The sequence below is a fragment of the Arvicanthis niloticus genome, chromosome 24 (assembly GCF_011762505.2).
Source record: "Arvicanthis niloticus isolate mArvNil1 chromosome 24, mArvNil1.pat.X, whole genome shotgun sequence".
In the NCBI taxonomy this organism is placed as follows: domain Eukaryota; kingdom Metazoa; phylum Chordata; class Mammalia; order Rodentia; family Muridae; genus Arvicanthis; species Arvicanthis niloticus.
Window position 1 is genome coordinate 19,207,303 of NC_133432.1, and position 19,647 is coordinate 19,226,949.

Genomic DNA, 19,647 nt, shown 5'->3' on the forward strand with positions numbered 1-19,647 from the left:
CATGCGTGTCTCTGGTAACACATATCCCCACCCCCTTGATTGCTGCTGTCTGTTTTTCCACAAAGATTGCCACCAGGTGTGTCACATAAATGACTCCTAGAACATATTTTACTTCAGGGTCATGTTTTAAGTGGTCCAAGGATTCCCAAGCCCATAGAGTTCTTTATGGCTATGTAGCAAAAAGGAATTCCATTCCCCGGCCATGATAAGAGTCTTTTAAAATAACGATACAAAAAGACATGGCATTGTACAAAATAACAAAGTTTATTTCTAGAAAATACGTCACCCTAGCTGTCCACATGCACACACCCACACAGCACTTCACACAGAGGCTCGGCCTTTTTAATCAATCTACCACATACAATTATATTACAATTCACAATATAGTTTTTGAAGACACAATGGGGGAAAAGCTTTGTCATTCATTTAACCTTCCAGAAATTACAAAAAGAAAGGCAGTCTGAAAAGTATGTATAAAGAAGTAAAAACAGTTTACAGTGGACAGGAATTACAAAGTCGTGACCGTCACATCAGCCAGCATTTTGGGGGGAGGTCTGCTGTTCAAGGCTACGGATCAAGATGGGTGTGGGGGTGTCTGAGAGATTTCACTTTATTTAGGCTCCTTCTGGTCTGGCTAATGAAGCGTGTGGTGGCTTTGCTATGTGTGCTGTGGATGGTGTCTCGGGGCAAGGCATTTCAACAAATAATGAAAGTAACAGAAAGCTAAAAGTCACAGGATAGGACACTAAACGCAAAGATTGGTCAGCTCCCTGGCTGGCTAGAGGGACGTGCATGCTGCCCGGTTACTCCCCTTCCTTTTCTCTCTCGTGTAGTGGGTTAAGTAAACATGTCCTGTGTGTTGCTGGCTTGCTTTGAAAGACCCAAGACAGGCATCTGAGGGTGTAGGGCCTGGGCCACTGTGAGGTGAAGCCACTGTGTCAGTGAGGATGAAGACCAGGAATGCACAACACATGCGAAGTATACACGGTGTTTTTATTCGACAGTACAAACCACTGTGCAGTTAGTTATAAGGCCAGAACATCAAGGCGAGTTAAACTAGGAATCTCAAGAGCCGCGTGGAAATGACAGTAATGTGTAATGAGGCAAGCGTCTTGAGAAGTGTGGAGGGGTGGGGGAGGGGGGAGGTCAGAAATCCTGTCAGAGCTGCTGCCCTCTAGTGTGTGCAGGCTGGAACTGCAGGTGGTGAGGAGGAGGCTGCAGAGAGCCCTCCCCACCTCCTTACTGCTCAGCCAGCTGCCCCCCCCATCTTCCCCCCCCCACCCCAGACCTTGGACAGAACCTTGGGAGCGGAGAGGGAGGGGACAGAGGTGCCGCTCCTTCCCTGATCTCTCCAGTGGTATCCCATGAATGGTAGTGTAAGAGTGTATCTCACCACTGCTGGGGTGGGTGGGGGGTGGGTCAAGGTTGGGTTTTGGGAGTCCTCGTTTGGAATTAAAGCGAGTGACATGGATTTGGAAGTGTCCGGAGGCTCAGGGGTCACTTCACCGCGGCCAGCCTTTGCAGCAATTTCTTGCCTCTGGAGAGCAGCCCTTTTTTCTTTTTCGAGGACATTTCCCTGCCTCTCCCAGGACTACCAGAACCCATAGATGACGTAGGTGACCCCGAATGGAGATGGGCTGTGGGGGATGGAGCTCTCCTTGCTGTCCCTGAACCCTCGGGAGGAACCTAGTAGGTACATTGCGACAGTTTTATTGAGTGCGTCAGCGTCAACAACAATTCACTCGGTAACACTGCCCCGTCTCCCGCCAGCCAGGGGAAAGGGTGGGTGGTAGTTCGTTTCTTCTTTCAATTTTTAAAGTATGCCATGAGGAGCACACGCCCTCTCCCAAGGCCCCTCTGAGAGAGAGAGGGGCTGGCCTCCATGGGCTTTCGCTGTCTTTGTCTTGGGAGACGGGGTGGCCATCGCTTTGGCAAAGAAAGCCAGGTCATAATTTACTCTGAAAATTCAGACTAAAAGCAGGGGGGGTTATTGTCAATCAGATGGATAGGAAAGGTGGCCGAGATACCCATCAATCATCGTAAAGCAAAAAAAACCAAAACAAACCAAAACAAAAAACAAAACAAACAAACAAAAAAAAACCTCTCATGGGAATTTGGATGAATCGTGAAACTAGGTGGGGTAGATAAGGCCCTGCCATGGTGGAGTGAGCCCTTGGGTCAGTTAGAGTCCTATAGAAACTTTGGGGATGGCACACTGTTTGAAAGAAAAAAAACGGAAATGAACCTTAATTGTAATCTAAGGAAGCTCAAAGGCCCTTCTGAAGCCTCTCACCGTATTCCAGTAGAGGAGTGCCTACTTTCCCCAGCACAGAGAGACGGTGGGCTCTGAGAGAACTTTAGGTGGCCGACCAACGGTGCTTCCAAGGGGTGGAATTTGATTCAGGAACACTTGAGTGCCAATTTCACTTCATTCTGCAGCCAGGCACACACGCCTGAGCATGGGCCAGTCATCGCCAGGCCTCTGGTTCATTCAACTCCCCAGAGCAAAACTTGGCAAGTGAGATGCGGGCACTCGGTGGGCATACATACAAGGCAAGGGGCCCCCAAGCTTGCTTGGATTTAAAATCAAGGTCTAACTCTAATGGAGAACACCTAGGGTGCACCCAAAGCACACCTGAAGATACCATGGGGCCAGCTAGTGCAGTCATGGGAGCAGTATTGCATTAGTAAGCCAGCGCCTCACCCGTGGCTCCGTGAGCTCAGAACAATTGTGCTTTGAGGAGAGGGAACGAACCCCTGCTCCTAAGGCCAAGGGGCTGCAGCTGGGTGTTCCGGCCAGCTTTGGCACGCCCAGAGCCAAGAAGATCTGGGATTAAAGTTTTGTCTTGGCTCTCATCATGAGTCAGACCTGCTACAGTAAACACATGGATTCAGTTGTGCTTTTTTTTTTTTTTTTTTTTAACCGAGGGTAGCTAACAATGCAATAGGCAGCTCTCCTTGTGAGTACACGCTGGCGCACTCTTGTGTAAACAAACAGCTTTAAGAAATATGTTCCCAAGGTTGGCCTTTCCCATATTCTCAATGGACATATTTAAAAAAAAAATTGTTCGAGATGATTCGTTTCACTATGAATCCAGTTGCCAGGCAACAGACCAGGTGAGATAACCTAATACTTTAGGTCCAGTGTTTTGTTTTGTTTTGAGACATATTTCTTTTCTTTCTCTTTAAGCCCACATTGAAGTCTTAAGACTACCGCGCTGTCCGCCTAGGGTAGCTTAAGTCGGTATCTAAGGTGTCTTCGGTTGCTCACTTACGTGAAGGCTACATGCCTGATTAGGGTGTGAAATGAACACTCTTCTTCTATGTCCAAGCAGATGAGCGAAGAGATAAAAACATATACGTAAAATACAACAGATAAGAACTCGCAGTGATGGCGAAACGTAAAGATGAGACACTCGAGAGAATGCAGTCTCAGGCAGGCGTGCTACGCTACATAAGCCCTGCCATCTAGAACCCTAAGGGGTGGGGGGTGGGGAGGCCAGTGGCATCCAGGTCCCCGAACCTCATTCTCTGTCAGCTGAACTGTGCACCTATTGTGGAGGTCAGGGCAAGACCCTGGGGTCAGGCAGGCTGACTGAAACCAAAGGGTTCTTCTGTAGAACACCAACTTGTAAGTTGGAGCTAAGCATTTGCGGGCAAAATGTCCAAAGAAGGACAGAGGAAAAAAAAAATGAGGGCAGATGCTGTTGGGGCCCAAGTCATGAAAGCAGCAATGCAAAGATTGCGCCAGACGCAGAGGGGAGGGAGGCAGGTGGGCTAAGGGGGCTGGCTTACCCTTTTGGCCTTGGAGCGCATGGGCGGGTCGTGGGAGTAGTGGGTCGGAGCATCAGAGAGGTGGACCTCCACGTCATCAGGCACTTCTTCCAGGAAGTTGGAAGGCACAAGGCCTTTCTGCCCATTCAGCTCTCCCTGTAACCACAGGGTGTGGGGAAAGGGGTCAAGGGAGTCACTTCTTTCTTCAGAACCTATTTCTCTCACATGGACGCCCTGCTTAGGAGAACAGACGTGAGCAGTTGATTCTGGCCAGAAGTTGGCAGACCTTGGAGGAATGCTGGATAAATACTCCCAAAGGGCCTGGATTAGAAAAGCCAGCCCAGTCACGCATGAGGTATGAATCCAGGGCCTTGCGCGTGCCAGGCAAGTCGCATGCCCAGCACAGGAAGTTGCCCAGGGAAGCCTTGAACTCACAACCCTCCTGGCTCAACTTTCTGAGAAGTGGCAACTTGAGTTGTGCAGGTCTTGATCTGTCTTCTCAAATGCAGCTCTTCTTTTAGAAGTGGGAAGTAGGTCCTAAAGATCTAACTGCTTCACTCTCTAGGGCAGGAGTGTGGTGAAGCACTTGCCTGGTCTTTGCATTCTGTTGAGCCAGTTTGGGCTACCAAGGGAGTTCAAGGCCAGCCTTGGCAACTTGGTGAGACCCTGGATTGAAGTAAAAATGGCTGAGGTGTAAGACGGTGGCGGTATGCTAGCCTAGCTTGTGACAGCAGTAACATGGGGTTGTGTTTCTTCATTGATGCTCAGCCTAACTTGTCAACTAAAACACGCACAATGCACAACCAAAGGCATAGCAATGGACTCAAGGGAGGGACACATAGTTATCCGTGGTCTTTCTGCTAGGGATTATTAACCAGAATATGTAAACAACAGCCAAGCAACAACAACAAAAAATTTAAAAATAAACATTTCTCCAAATAAATAGACAAATGCTACCCGCCCCACAAATTGTGGGGAAGATCACAGCACCACCGGTCACAGGGAAAATACCAATTAAACTACAGGGTGGACCAGCAGGTGAGGTGCCGCCATCAGCCTGACATCAGAGTTCAACCCCTGGAACACACGTGGTGGAAGGAGAGAACAGTTCCATCAAGTTCCACATGTACCTGCCATCCTCCTCGCACCCCACCGCCAGTAAAAAAAAAAAAAAAAGTAATAAATACATGAATCTTGCAGCATCAGGATGAATACAATCGGGAACTTCCCTCAGAGTCCTCCCAAACCAGAAAGCAAATATTCCTGAAGACTTGGAGAGAAACGAGACCCCCCATCTACATCAAGCTGATGGGAACTCAGCGGAGCAGCTGCTGGGAGCACAGTGTGGTAAGTCTTCCAGAACCTCCAGACAGCTACCATGTGATCCACAGCTCCACCTCAGGGTGTGCACCCCAAAACTGGAGAGCCAGGTCTCAGGGAGCCATGTGTACAATGTTTATGCCTGCATCATCTGCTGTAGTCAAAAGGCAAAAATGTCCACGGCTGGATCACCAAAAGATGACATGCATGCCACAGAATAGACAGACTTAAGAGGAAAGCCCCATTCTGACACATCCATGGCAAACTGAACCCAGCACTGTTAAGACCATTATTTCCCCCAAGGATTTCTGGGTAAGCCACTAGGCTGGAAGTCTCACCAACAAAACTTAGTGTGTGTGTGTGTGTGTGTGTGTGTGTGTGAGAGAGAGAGAGAGAGAGAGAGAGAGAGAGAGAGAGAGAGAGAGAGAGAGAGCTTGTCCTCAGTGCAAAGCTTTGCTCTCTTGCAAAATCTGTTGAGTTTTCTAAGCCAGGGGAGATCCCTGCAGGGAAGCAGAGCTCATCTGGAAGCCCTCTTCGTATCAGCCTGCCTGCCAATCAAGCTTCCCAGGATAGAGCAGCACCCACTGCTTTGAGAGAAGAGCTGCTGCTTGAATGTACCCAACGTACGGGGACAGAAGAGGCTTCGGTGCGTGCCAAGGTCCAAGAGAACTACCAAGAAAAGACACAAAATCCCCACCCCACTGGACCAGCAGGAACACAAGGCTGCAGGGAACAATAGCTCCCACTGTTCCCTCCTGCACACAGAAACAGGGGGATCCTTCTAGATCAAGGGGAAACTGAGATGGTCACCCTTTCAGCATAACTGTGCCAGCAGGTCAAACTGTAAATGTTCAGTTACTTCTACCCTTGCATATGCATACTCGTGGCTTTTGTTTATATAGCACTCACTTTTGAAGATGTTCGGATACCCCAGCATAAGATAAAAGTATACCCCTCAGCCATAGTCTCAGATGTTCCCCGTCCTGTATCTTATCTTTTCCTTACTTTTTTTTCAAGATTATTTTATGTATGGGAGTACACTGTCATTCTCCTCAGACACACCAGAAGAGGGCATCAGATCCCATTCCAGATGGTTGTGAGCCACCATGTGGTTGGGGGGAATTGAACTCAGGACCTCTAGAAGAACAATCAGTGCTCTTAACCACTGAGCCATCTCTTCAGCCCCTGCCATCTTTTACTTAAATATAACCTTCCATAGATTTAGTACTCTCTAAAATCTGGGGAATCCCCAACAATATGCCAATGCCTCCTTCCGGATTCTTTACCCATCTCATTTATTTCCAAAGTCAGTTTAACAGTTAACCCTTTTCCTTCCAGCTATACTTCCTGCCCACTCCTAATCTCATTAAAGGAACCCTGTGCCCTCCATGCTGTCCTTGGTTATCTGCCCACAGTTACTGAAGTCTAAAGGGTCCCTATTATTAAAGGAGAGCCTGCCAGCTGTGGGGGAGCAGTGTCCGCAGCCATGGTTGCTCTCGTAGTTCATATGCCACCCAGGGAGTTGTGCAGAGGTCACCCAGGCCCTCAGGGCTTCGGGACAGGAAAGTTATTTTTCGAACTAAACACTCCACTTCTAGTTGAGTTGAATGTTGAAAAGACATCAACTTGAAAGAAAACAGCCAATTTTTAAGAACCGAGCAACAAAAAAATATCAGATGCATACATACATCCCAGTCACAGCGATCTAAGACACAGGCACCCTCCGAAAAATGACTAATCCTGAAGCAAGGGCATCCAGTGAGATGGAGCTGAAGGCCACAGAATTCAATTTAAACAGTCATAAGGATGTTCAGAACAGAGAGAGCCAAAGAGAAGAGGATGGTGAAGGATGATGTAAAAGAGGAATCCAAGCAAATGCTGAGGAAAACCTAGTCTGATGTACTGAAAAAGAAAAAAACATAGACAACTGTAAAAACCTCTGTGGAGAATTCAGTGACAGAATAGACTGAGGAGAGGGCAGAATACCTGAGCCTGAAGATGAGGTGGAAAGAAGGAGGTACTCCAGCAAGGCCGAGGATAAACTACAGAGCTACATGGCCTACTTCTAAGACACAAGTGACACTAGACCAGATCCGAGATTTATAGATCAGAGGAAGAAAGCCAGAAAACATGTTCAAGATTGACAAACAATTCTCAGAGTTAGGGAGATAGGCCTGTCCAGTCCATACATACAGACCAGTGAAGAAACTCCCCTCATGATTTAATCAAAACACTAAACATACTGACCAAAGAAAGGGATGTTAAAAGTGGCCAGAGAGACACCAGGTCACAAAGGCAGGCTCCTCAGCATAACAACAGACTTGGAAAGTGACACTTTAACACTGGCCTAGAAAATGCATCTCAGGTTCTGAAAGACAGCTCTGCCAACCCAGGCTCCTATAATTGAAGAGCAAAAGGAATTTGTGACCAAGGCAACCCTATGGATAATATTTGAAGAAATCCTTCAGTCTCAAGAGAAAACCATACCCACCCTAAGACTTTGAGGAAGAACCAGCCACACTATGTTAATAGTAAGGAGAGTAAAACCAAATACTACAACAAGCAACAAGGTGACAGGAATAAATAGACAACTTCCAACAATAACTCTGAATACTAATGGTCTCAGTTGGTCACAACCAGAAGTCACAAGTTGGTAGATTGGGTTAAAAAACAAAAAAGACCAACAACACATGAAGCATCTAATTGGTGCCTCAAAAAAAAAAAAAATGCACCTCACCAGAGAAAGCCAACACTGCCTCAGGGTGGAGGCTAGAAAGGATGGTCCAAGAAAGCAGACCCAGAACACGAGCAGCTAATGCTGCTTTAGCATCTGATAAAATAGACGTCAAACCAAAGGCATGAGATGGGATAGTAAGGGCGACTTGGTACTGATCAAGGAAGCAATCCCTCAAGAGGACATTCCCATGCTGAACACACATGTCTGAACACAGGAGCATCCAATTCCACAAGCAAATGCCACCAAGATGTCCCAGAATGACCCAGCACAACAATAGTGTGGGACAGGTCATTCTGACACCAAAGCACACATCTGAATTTAAACAGCGTCGTAGACCAAAGGGACGTTGACAGAACATTCCATCCAACCACCAGAGAATCCATACTGTCCTCAGAAGCCCATGGGACATTCTTTAAAATAGATTATATGTTACACAAAGCAAGTCTCAACAAATACAGGAAAACAAATCCTTGTATCCTTTCTGATCACAGTGGAACAGGACTATGGAGAGAAAGCAAGATAAAGCCTTGAGCACACACAAACACTCAGAGATTAAACAACACACAACTGAGAGATGAATGAGGAAATCCACATGAACACCAACGTGTTACTGTGATCAAATGAAAGCATACTGTACCAGCACCTCCGGGACACAACAAACACAGCCCTGGTAGGGAAGTTTATAGACAAGGTTCTGCCTACATCAAGAAATCAGATCTTCAGTAAATAGCTTAACAAGATACCTCAAAAACCCCAGAAGAGGAGGAACATGTCAAGTCAGCAAATGGAAAGAAAGAATTAAATCAGGGCAGCTATTAGTGGGATGGAGAAAGATACGAAGAATGAGCAGAGAGTTGATTCCAAGAGAGAAGCAAGATTCACAAACCTTTAGCCTAACTAACCAACAGAACAAGAGGAAAGATCCAAATTAGAGATGAAAGGAAGCCATTACAACAAGATACCAACAGGTTTGGAAAGCTATCATTACTGTTTATTCAAATAGACTGGAAAATCTAAAATAAATGGATAAATTTTTAAATACATCATGATGAAATAAATAAGATAAAAATTTAATTGGATCTATAGTAATCGGTGAGACTTAAAGCAGTGATTGAAATCTCCCAACATTAAAAATGTCCAGGTCCAGATGGACTCAGTGGTGAATCTTACCAGACCTTCAGAGAAGAGTAAGACCAATATTTCTCAGAATATTCCAGAAAACATCAAGTTCTTTTCATGAAGCTAGTATGACACAGATACCAAAAGCAGGCAAATATTTAAGAAAAAGGAAAATTTCAGGACAATTTCCCTGATGAATACAGATGTTAAAATTCTCAACAAAATCTTTGCAAAATGAATCCAGGAGCCTTCTCACACTCTAATGAGGACGTAGTAAGAAAGAAATGAGAAGATGAGGCCGTTTAGTATATATGCATGCGTGTATGTGTATATGCATACACATATGCACATATATATTCCATTGGTCAATGGGTTTAACATAAAAGATCATTGACCATCACCAAACTGGGTCTGTTCCAGAGATGCAGGGACTATTCAATCTATGTTAATCAATACACAACATAAGTTACATTGAGTAGATATTGACAGGGACAAAAATGACATGGTCATCTCAATAGATGCAAAAAAAAGTTTTTGACATGTTAAAAGTTCTGAAGACACTGAAATAAAAGAAACATGTTTCCACAGGATGTCTCAACATAATAAAAGCTATTCATGACACACCTATAGCCAGCACTTAAATTAAATGGGAAAAACTTCAAAGCGTTTGCATTAAAACCAAGAACAAGGCAAGGGAGTCCATTACTCCAGTTCATATGGTGTTGAAAGCCTTAGCTAGAGAATAAGACAAGAGAAACAAAGGTATTCAAATTGGAGAGGAGGAGGTCAGAGTGTGAGAGACCCCAGGGCTCCAACAGGAAACTCCCTACAGTTACACGTGGGGGAAAGCAGCCGAATGCAAATTAAAATACAAAAATTATAGTAGCCTTCCCATGTAGTCACAAGGAGTGTACTAAGAAAGAAATCAGGAAAATAAACCCATCTAGTATGTATGCACATGCACACACATGCATATATATGCTTATGCAGATATTCATATATGTCCATAGATATTCCATGGCAATGGGTTAATGATTAAAAAGAATTAGTAAACTGAATCAGGAGCTAAATATAAGGAAGACGGAAGTCTAGCCTGTGTAGGTAGGTCTGCTATTGAAGTGTGCTATCATCTGTGGCAAGTCATGGGCTGGCGACCCCACATGAGTTATTCCACATTGTTATGACAGTAAGACCACAAGCGGGGGTGACAGCTGTTAACAGAGACCAACCAGTTGTCATTTGGAACAGTAAAGAGAATCAGCTGATCACAACCACTACTAACTCACTCCTCGGAGAATACTCAACATTCCCAAGATGCATTCTGTGCAGCCAGTGACCGTCAGCTACAGCCAAGCCTAGAAGCACAGGCCTGTAAGCCAGTCACTCAGGAGGCTGAGGCAAGTTCAAGGCCAGCCTGAACAGCATAGAGAGACTGTATCTCAAAATGAAAAAGCAAACTGAAGCCTGGGGTAGAGACTAAGAGTGAGATCCATAATTCCTTAAGAATGATTTAGAGACGTATAAAAAGAGGAGTAAGAAGTTTCTGTGTCTTCTGCTAGATGGCAGGAAGTGTATTCCCTGTCTGACAGACATAGTTTTCTCTGAGCGTAACCTAAACATGACATAGGCTTTCTCTGTTAAACAGAGTGCTAAGGGGTTGCGGTAGGGGCAAGGCTGACTACACAATGATTCCCCTGGAGATATTGTAAAATACATTCTGAAAACACAAAGTATGAAGGAGCAGAGTCAGGAACCGCAGTCTGTTCAATCCTCCAATACAAGTGGAATTTAGCGGCTATGCTATGGGGCAGCTTTCTTTTAAAATTACTTTTATTTCCATTTCTGTGTGCACGTGTGTGTGCACGTGTGTGTGTGTGTGTGTGTGTGTGTGTGTGTGTGTGTGTGTATTTGTACACGGCTCATGTGTGCAGTGCCAACTGAGAAGGACAGAAGGGGGAGCTGGGGTTATAGGCAGTTGTGAGCCACCACGCATGGGTGCTGGGAACCAACCAGGGGTCTTCAGCAAGAAAAACCAGGCTGTTAAGCTCGGAGCCAGCTCTTCAGCCCCAGGACAGGTTCTTTTTAGAAATGATCTTTATAATGTTCTAACTCAGGAAAAGAGTAAACCAAGTCGCAGGTTCGAAAATGACAACTAAGCTTGGAAAAAGTAACTGTTTCCATCACTGCCAGGAGCAAAGAGTAATTTTCCATCACTGGGAAATCTGTAGTCACCGTCCAAAGACAACGAACTGTGACCTCATACAACCTCATAGACCAAGACTGCTCTCTCAAAAGGCAACGCTAAAGAGTAGACTGTGACCTAGAGAAAGACATTGTCACTCTGTGCAGTGTGGGGTGCCTATCCCACTAAAAGCCCACAAGGTTTTTAGGGTGTGGCTATCACACCTAAACCAACTATGAAATCCGGACAGCTCAGGAGAGGGTCAGAACTCTGAAACCCTGCACACCTGAGGCTGCGGGAGAGGGCCTCTGGGGCCATCCACCACTGCACAGAGAAGCAAGACTCTCAGTTATGTTCAGGGGGCCATAGAGGGAGAGCCATGGGGAGCAGCCACGGAGAGTGGCTACAGGGGGTGTGTGGCCGGGGGGCATTCAGGGGATGTCCAGTTACAGAAGCAGGAAATTAGCGCCTCTCTGTGTATGGATGACTTCACTTACGGGCCAGAGAACATTAGACAGCTGCAGAACAGGAGGGCGGTGCCATGGATGCCACAGGCAGTGAGTGAGCAGAGGAGCGATTCTCTATAGTGTCTGGCTGGGGGAGGGGTGGGGCTGTGAAACCAGGGCTGGTCCACCTGTTTGTTTTGTTTATGCTTCCTATTCTCCGTGAAAGAAAACCCACCACCCAGGCCATAAATAGCCTAGAAAATTAATTGTTTTGTAAATGTTTGGATGGTGGCAATTTTGTGTTTGTTTTGCCTACAGTTTGTTAGACACAGAAAATACTATAATTAGTACAGAGCAATGAGAGACCGATGGTAGTGGCGGCTTCCTTTCCTCTCTCCCTCCTTTCTTCCCTCCCTCCTTCTATCTCCCCCCTTTTCTTCTCTGTACCCCCTTTCCCTGCACCTCCTTTCTGTTTTTGAAACAGGAACTAGCCACATAGCCCAGCCTTTCCTTGAACTTACAATCCATGTGCCACTTTGGCCCCCAGATTTCTATGATACAAAAGAGAACTTCTCTCAGAGAAGGAGTAAGCAGGCAAATGCTTCAGAATGAGAGATATTCAGATCACAGCTCACGTGCCAATTTAAGAGAGAGCTCAAACCAGGGGTTGGAACCCCCAAAACGAACAGCATTTTTTTTTTTTTTTGATGTTTCAAAAACTTACATAATAAAATCCGTCTTCGTCGATTTCACCAAAAACAGTAATAATGTCTCCTGTGCAAAATGGAAGTTCAGCCTGCAAAGACAGAAGAGCATATTGCAACAGGGTAGGTGTTGTACAAGGTCCTGGAACCTTCCTACCCTTTGGGAATTCACCTGCCTTTTGACTGTGTCAAGATGCAGGGTTGTAGGATGCAGACCGGAGGGGATGGAGGGGATGGAGAGGAGTGGGTTGCTCAAAACTGAAGGGTGGGGATGGGGATGGGGATGGGGATGGGGATGGGGATGGGGATGGGGGTGGGGGTGGGGGTGGGGGTGGGGGTGTTTGTTTAAAGCAGAAGGACTGGGGGTGGAGGCTGTTCTGAGTAAGCCTGAGAGAAACAATGGAGATCAAAGGTTATTGCCACTTCCTGGTAAGCCCAGGAAACTGAGTCACATGGTAATGCTACACCTGAAACATGGGGGACAACAATCCCTAAAGAGGGGGGACCACTGGCAAACACCCTCCCTGCACAAGACAACCTCCCAACTCCATCATCAATTCAATACCCATCTGTTAAATGTCTGCTGAGCAGCAGGTCCCAGAGAGGGGACAGCAGAGAATGATGAACACAAGCCCCAGTGTCCAGGAGGCAAACTTTCCTTAGACCCTTCAGACCGCAGCACCCAGCAGAAGGTAGAAAGAAACATCCAGGCAGCCAAGGGGAACCAGGAGTGTGGCTTTGTCTCCAAACATTAAGCATGAACCGATATGGTTCAGCAGGCGGCACTAATAAGCAATCACAGTAAATCTGCGTGCAGGAATCCAGATTAATCTGGTGTGAGGACAAGCGACTCTGGAGGCAAAGACCTCAGCCTTATTTCTGATCATGGTCTGCCTTTGTGTCACGGGGTGCCCTAGAACACCAGCCCCCCCTCCCCCCCCCCCGCATACCCCTCATCTTTCAAGGGCTAGTGAGGGATCATCAGCCATGGTAACTTTTATTTCCCCGCTAAAAGGGACTCTATATTGCCTCGCCCAATAAGTGTAGGTCACAGGTCACTGTTCCAGTAGTTCTGCCAGGAGACTTGGGGGATTGGCTACTATAACTGTCCTTGGGACATCAAACACTTCAGTCACACCCAGTGATCACCAAGGTGCACATGGGCCAGGCGTATTCTATGCACACATCTCCCAAGACACAGTTTGGAAACTAGACTCCCTTATATATGAGTGGGAGCTTAGAACACAGTGGACCATACTCTGGAATAAGGCTGAGCCTGTCTGTCCTCTCGGTGGCAAACCTGTGTGGTATGCTGTGTCAGGATGACTCCTAGCTGTGTGGAAGGGGGTGGAACAGTTTGTAAGTGTGGCTACCAAGGGCCATTTGCTCATTCATCAGTGATTTCCGGGGTCTCGGCCAGCATTCTTGGACCTCATGGAGCAGCTAGTCACTGGCTCTCCCTCTCTACCATGCTCAGAGAGAAGTGGGACCCCAAAGGCACATGGCCAAATGTGGTACCCATTAGAAGCTTAGCCAGGAAGCCACTGGTAGTAGTTCCGGTTCAACATGAAAGAACTCCAGGCTGGTACCTCAACATCCACGTTAGGAGAGCTTTCCCTAGGGTCATAGTCGTAGAGAGCCACCATTCTTCGTGTGGGTACGGAGTGACCCCGGCCACTTCTTCTACTTCTCTCTGTAAAACCATAAGATCTAGTTATGAAGATTCCCCAAGTCATGGTGACCCTACTCACTGCCCAAAAGGGTGGGCGCCACTTGCTAACATCTCCAACTTGGGCCGGCCAACTGTCTTAGCCTCCAGTGTTTTTTTTTCTATTCACTTTCACAGTGCCATTCTCCCTTGTGTCTACCATGCCATGGGAACTCTATCAGATAGGGGACCTTCTCCCAAACCAAGTGGTCTGAGGCATCAGGTAATTACAGCTTGGGAAAGCCTAGCAGGGGCTATGAGATTCTGGGAGAGAGCCACAGCTATTCTTTGAATTGAAACCTTGCTTCCTGGAGAAAAGATGGAGGCTCTTAAGACACAAGAAGCTAAGGAAACTTACAAGGATCAGAACACTCAGAAGTTTACAGGACTCGCAAGACGCCCCCCCCCCCTCCCCTAGCTTCTGATGCTGTGAATAATTGCTAGAGTATGAGACTCTGGTGGAGCCACCTGCTAAGGGTGCAGGAACTGAGTAGTTTTGGTGAGTCGTCACACATGCTGGGGTGGCATCTCTTTGAGACACCCAGAGTAGCATGGCCAGGCCAAGGTGAGCACAGTTACCATTATAGGCAGCAGGCAAAACAATGCCACCAATGGCCTGACTCTGGTGACAGGCTAATTAATCATGCTGTTTCTTGGAACAAAATAGATAAGCCAGCTCAGTTTCTGTTTGATCTGTATAAGCAAAAGAACTCTAGAACAAACGAAAGCAAGGCTGTATTGGATCCCAGTAATAGGGAATCATCAACCAGTTTCCAGACCTGAGCCAATTACAAATCTGAATGAAGAGAAGGCAGGTCCCATGAGGAAAGGCCGTGTTTCAACACTGACCGGTTTTGCTGTTAGCATCTTCCCATCATCCTGGGAGAGACCTCTGGCCTTTTTTCAATGTAACTGTATACTGGGAAGAGGAAATGTCAATCCAGAGGATTTGTCTCCATCAGATTGGCCTGTGAACAAGACTGGTGCATTTTTTTTTTTTTTTTTTTTTTTTTTGATTGATGACTAAGGTAGGGTGGGGACAGCCCTACATGGATGGGTGCCACCCCTGGGCAGGTGGCTCTAGGTTGTAAAGAAAGTGGGCTGAGCAAGCCAGTAGGCCTTCATCCTCCATACCTTAGTTCCTCCTACAGCTTCTGTCTACGATGGACCAGAAGGTGAAATAAACTCTTTCCTCACCAAGTTGGTTTTGGTTGGAATGTTTTATCGGCACAGAAAGTAAACCAGAACAAGATTTGTTCCTAAAGCACACAGCTGGAGTGCACTACTGGACTGCAGAGTGGGATTTACCCACCAGTAATGGATAGCAAATCTTCCCAAGGACTGGACACTCAGAGGTGCTGGGTAGCCTGGGCTTCTGGGGGCTGCAGCTGCTCCCTGCTATGGCCTGCTGTGCAAGTCAAAGTGCAGCAGAGCCCAAGGGACCACGCTCACCTATTTTCTCCACGGGTGTGTTCAGAGGGAGGAAGCCTTGTCTCAGCAGCTGGTCCATCATCTCCTCATCATCTGCATGGATCTCGGAGACCATGTTACAGGGAATGAGGCCGAGCCTGGCACAAGTCTCCCCACGGTAGAAGCCATCTGCATCTTTGTCTCCATATACCTGGAGTCAAAGGGGTGGGGGGTGGGGCGGAAATTGGAGCATCTGATAAGGCCGGCTCAACCACAAATCAGCCCCACTGGCAGCAGAGTCACCTGAAGTCAAAATTGCTGAGAACACACTTTTCAAGCCCCACCCTGCATCAGTCAGGGACCATCTGGACCAGGGGCCATGGTTCCTCACCTTCTTTCTCCCCCCTCCCCTTTGTTGGTATGCCCACTTGAAGTTTAGGGATCAGATACTAAAACCTCTGCTTTTCAAAATCAGGGTCTGTAAGCACAGGTTCTGACTGAGCATATAGTACACGGGCCACACCTAGGCACGTGGGTGTGTATGAACAGGTATGGACACAATCCAGTAAGGCACACAGGGGAAGGCACCTTTTCCTAGGTGAAGTAAGTGTATTGCCTATCCTGTGTTCAAGACTCTCCCAGCCCTAAGCCATCTCTTCTAACAGCCCTTGAGGCCAAAGGGCTGCTACTGCCCAGGCTTGTATGAAGAACACTCCATCTCCACTGCCAGTCTCTGTCCCCTGTTCCATGGCACCGCAGCCATCGGTACCTTGATGATCTGTCCTTCTTTGAAGGGAAGCTCCTCTTCTGCGGCGTCCGGGTTTGGGGACATGGTGAGCGGGTCATAGTCAAACAGAGCCACAAAGATACGGGCCGGGAGCTCCTCAGCACCAGGGTCAGTTTCTGATTCATCATAGAAGTCTGCAGAAAGGTGGTCTCGTCCGCTGTATTCATCTGGAGTGGGCAGGGAACAGAACACAGGGTCATGGGACACCCGTGGAACAACTCAGGGGCACAGGGCTTGTGTGAAGTGAATCTGTGAGAAGGGCAGCCCTGTGTGCTCCTCTTTGTCTGTCTGGGCTCACCACAGGGCCAGAAATCCACCAGAGATGGGATTGTGGAAGCGGGCGATTGCTTCAGAACAGGACCCAGGATGGTACTCCAACCAAAGCCATATTGTGAGTGAAAGCCATAGAAGCCAGAGGCCTTGAGGATCTACCATAATAGGTGTTTGGTCCCCGCTCAATGCAGATGCCTCTTGGGTCCTCAGCAGGACACAAGGCTAACTACAAGGTTATTTACCATTCTCATACATCAGAATTCAACATGGCTAACAGTGCTGCTTTGCCAGCTGTGAATGTTTAACCAGCAGCAGATACACCTCACATGGAAGGAAATTAATGCTTTCTCAGTATATAATTGTGATCGTTTTTGTATCCTAATGTGCATGAGAGAGAGAGAGAGAGAGAGAGAGAGAGAGAGAGAGAGAGAGAGACTTGATATATCATGAGGTGTGTGGTTATCTAGCTGTAGGTGTGTACAAGATAGTCATTGCAAACTCCCTCATGCAGATACTAAACCATAGTAACCCTGCTCCTTAAATAAGATGGCAAATAGAACCTTCTCACTCCCCCCCCTTGGACACTTTTTAAAAAAGGACTTATTTCTAATTGTATGTAGGTTTGTGCACGTGAGTGCAGGTGCCTCAGAGGTGGGAGGTATCGGGTCCTCTGGGAGCTGGAGTTACAGGAGGTTGTGAGTCTTCTGACGTGGTTTCTAGAACCAAAGTCAAGTCCTCTGGAGGAGTAATACATATGCATATTTTTAACTACTGAGCCACCTCTCTAGCCATTTCCTACCCCGACCCCACCTTGGATACTTTTATTGACACCAGGGCACTTTCAATACGTTGTTGATGCTTGACTGTTCTATAGTATCAGGATTTGAGGAAAGAAGTCAAAGTCTCTATCTTTGATACAGGTGAAAGTGCTCTTCAGATATTTTTTCTGTCTATATTTGCTCAAGCCTGAGAATGTGGAACCTGCAAACACAGAGGCCAGTTATGTGTACACACACACATACACACATACACACACGTGCACACATGTGCACACACGTGCATATACATGCACACACAAGCACACACACATGCATGTACACACATGCACATACACGCATGTTCACATACACGTACACACATACACATGAATATGGGCATGAGTTTCACAGAGAGGGAGACGACGGAGCAGTGATTCTCAACCTTCCTAACGCTGTGACCCTTTAATCCAGTTCCTCATGCTGTGGTGACCCCCCAACCATAAAACATCCATTGCTACTTCATAACAGTAATTTTGCTGCTCTTGTAATATAAATATCTGCTATGCAGGCTATCTGATATGGAACTCCTATGAAAGGCTTGCTCAAACCCCAAAGGGGTCGATACCCGCAGGTTGAAAATCACCACAATAAAGGCTGTGGCCAGTGGGCCAGAGACTAAAACTGTCAAGAGGGAGAGAAGCTTGTGAGAGAAACCGGCCCAACAACTGTTTCTAGAAGTGACTTGGGGGTGACATAGGTGGACAGAGAGCACTAGAGAGGTGGCTTCTTTCACCCACCAAATGATAATGCTTTAAAGAAGCACACCTGCACTATGGAGTGGCCGTCACACTTGATCGTCACCTTTTCTTAGACCCCAAATATATGCAGTTTTTACTTCCCTGGGTCAGAAAAATCTAAGGGAAAAGTAGTAAAATATTCCAGATTTTAAAATAAGGTAAAATGAGAAACCCTGGCTTCACACTAACTCCCTTCATCTTTATTTCTCTAGTGGCTTTTGTACCTTAGAGTAGAAACCACTTGTACCAATGCCTTCTTGTCCTGGTATTTGTCCCTTTCTCGTTCATGTATTATAAACATACTTCGAGGGCTGGAGAAATGACTCAGAGGTTAAGAGCATTGGATGCCCTTGGGGAGGACCTGGGCTCAGTTTCCAGCACATACATGGAAGTGCACGACCATCTGTATAACTCCCGTTCCGTGGGATCTGTCACCCTCTTCTGGCCTCCTCAGGCACTGCACACACAAGAAGCACACAGATACATGCAAACGCTAATAATACTCATCAAGACCAATTTTAATAAAAACATGGTGTGTATGTGTGTGTCTGTAATATTCAGTAACCCTAAAGCCATAAAATATAATAAAACAAAATGCCTTTAGCAGCACAAAAGGCTATTGTTGTTTGTTGTTTGTGTGTTTTACATTGGCATGGATTAGTTATCAGAATCCCACACCATAGACAATCTGCTGCTTCGTGTTCCGTCGTCTTACCTTCTGTGGACCTTTAACTTGAACATGGAGCAAAATTCTCTACAACGTGTTGATTGTTTCTCACTGTGGTTTTGGCAGGAGCGCCCTAAGAACTCCCACAGTCACTCTTACAGGATGATGTGTGGAATCTGCAGTGGAACCCTGGGGCAGCTGTGAGGCCCCACTTTGGATCTAGCAAGAAGAACTTAGTCCCCTGTCACTGGGACCTGGTTGGTGAGGTTTCAGCTATAGAAAACGGCCCAGGGATGGCAACTTCTGGATGTGGCTTTGATGAGCATTTGCTGTCTGTGAGTTCTTTGTGCTTCTTGGGGTTGTATTATGTGGTTTCTCTGTGGGCGGCAAGACCTCTGCGGTCAGGAGCAGAGTATGAACCTAAGGAAGGAGGCCTATGGTCAGCTTCCCCTGGAAAATGCCGGCACACAGGAATGCCTTCACTCAGGACCAGCGTATGTACCTGAGGAGGTGGGAAGCTCAGTTGTGTCGTGTGATGTTTTTCTGGAAGCTGTCTTGTGGGAGGATGTTTTGCCGAAGCAGACACGTGAGAGAGCATGTGATGTTTTGCTTGAGCAGACGCTTGCCGTGCAATGCCTCGCTGGACTTTGCTGTTCTTCATTTCATAGACAGAAACACACCAAAGAACTTCTCGTGGTATTCCAGCTGATTCTGGCCACGTCTGCTGACTTGTGCAGATTCACTGGAACCTTGCTGTTTCTGCTGGATCATGCTGCAGCTACTGATGCATGTTTGATGTTTGTATTGAACTGGACGGCTGGTGTCCTGACAACGAAGAGTGGGATTGCCCCAACGAACGACTACTAAACAGGTCCACAACTTCCTTTTCCAATTGACCGTCTCTCTTCCCAATCTCTGGTCCATGGGCTAGAGTGGAGCTTGGAGCATTTAAGAACCCAAACTAA

The 19,647-nt window shown here is 46.8% G+C and overlaps 1 protein-coding gene across 9 annotated transcripts in view; it reads right to left on the reverse strand.

Annotated features, from left to right (window-relative positions):
- Positions 1 to 240: 240 nt before the first annotated feature.
- The window catches only part of Rimbp2 (RIMS binding protein 2), a 192,793-nt gene continuing 173,386 nt past the window's right edge, over positions 241 to 19,647 (reverse strand). For 4 of the 9 annotated variants that reach the window (XM_076922982.1, XM_076922988.1, XM_076922983.1 and 1 more), the window contains 6 exons: positions 16,170 to 16,354; positions 15,443 to 15,611; positions 13,872 to 13,975; positions 12,303 to 12,374; positions 3,796 to 3,930; positions 241 to 1,686 (listed from right to left, as the gene is read on the reverse strand). In XM_076922982.1, coding sequence (XP_076779097.1) covers positions 1,498 to 1,686; positions 3,796 to 3,930; positions 12,303 to 12,374; positions 13,872 to 13,975; positions 15,443 to 15,611; positions 16,170 to 16,354 — 854 coding nt within the window. In that variant the 3' untranslated portion in view covers positions 241 to 1,497. Of the gene's footprint in view, positions 1,972 to 3,005; positions 3,322 to 3,795; positions 3,931 to 12,302; positions 12,375 to 13,871; positions 13,976 to 15,442; positions 15,612 to 16,169; positions 16,355 to 19,647 lie in introns of those variants that run through there. The other 5 variants (XM_076922986.1, XM_076922990.1, XM_076922985.1 and 2 more) reach the window with 3 other exon arrangements.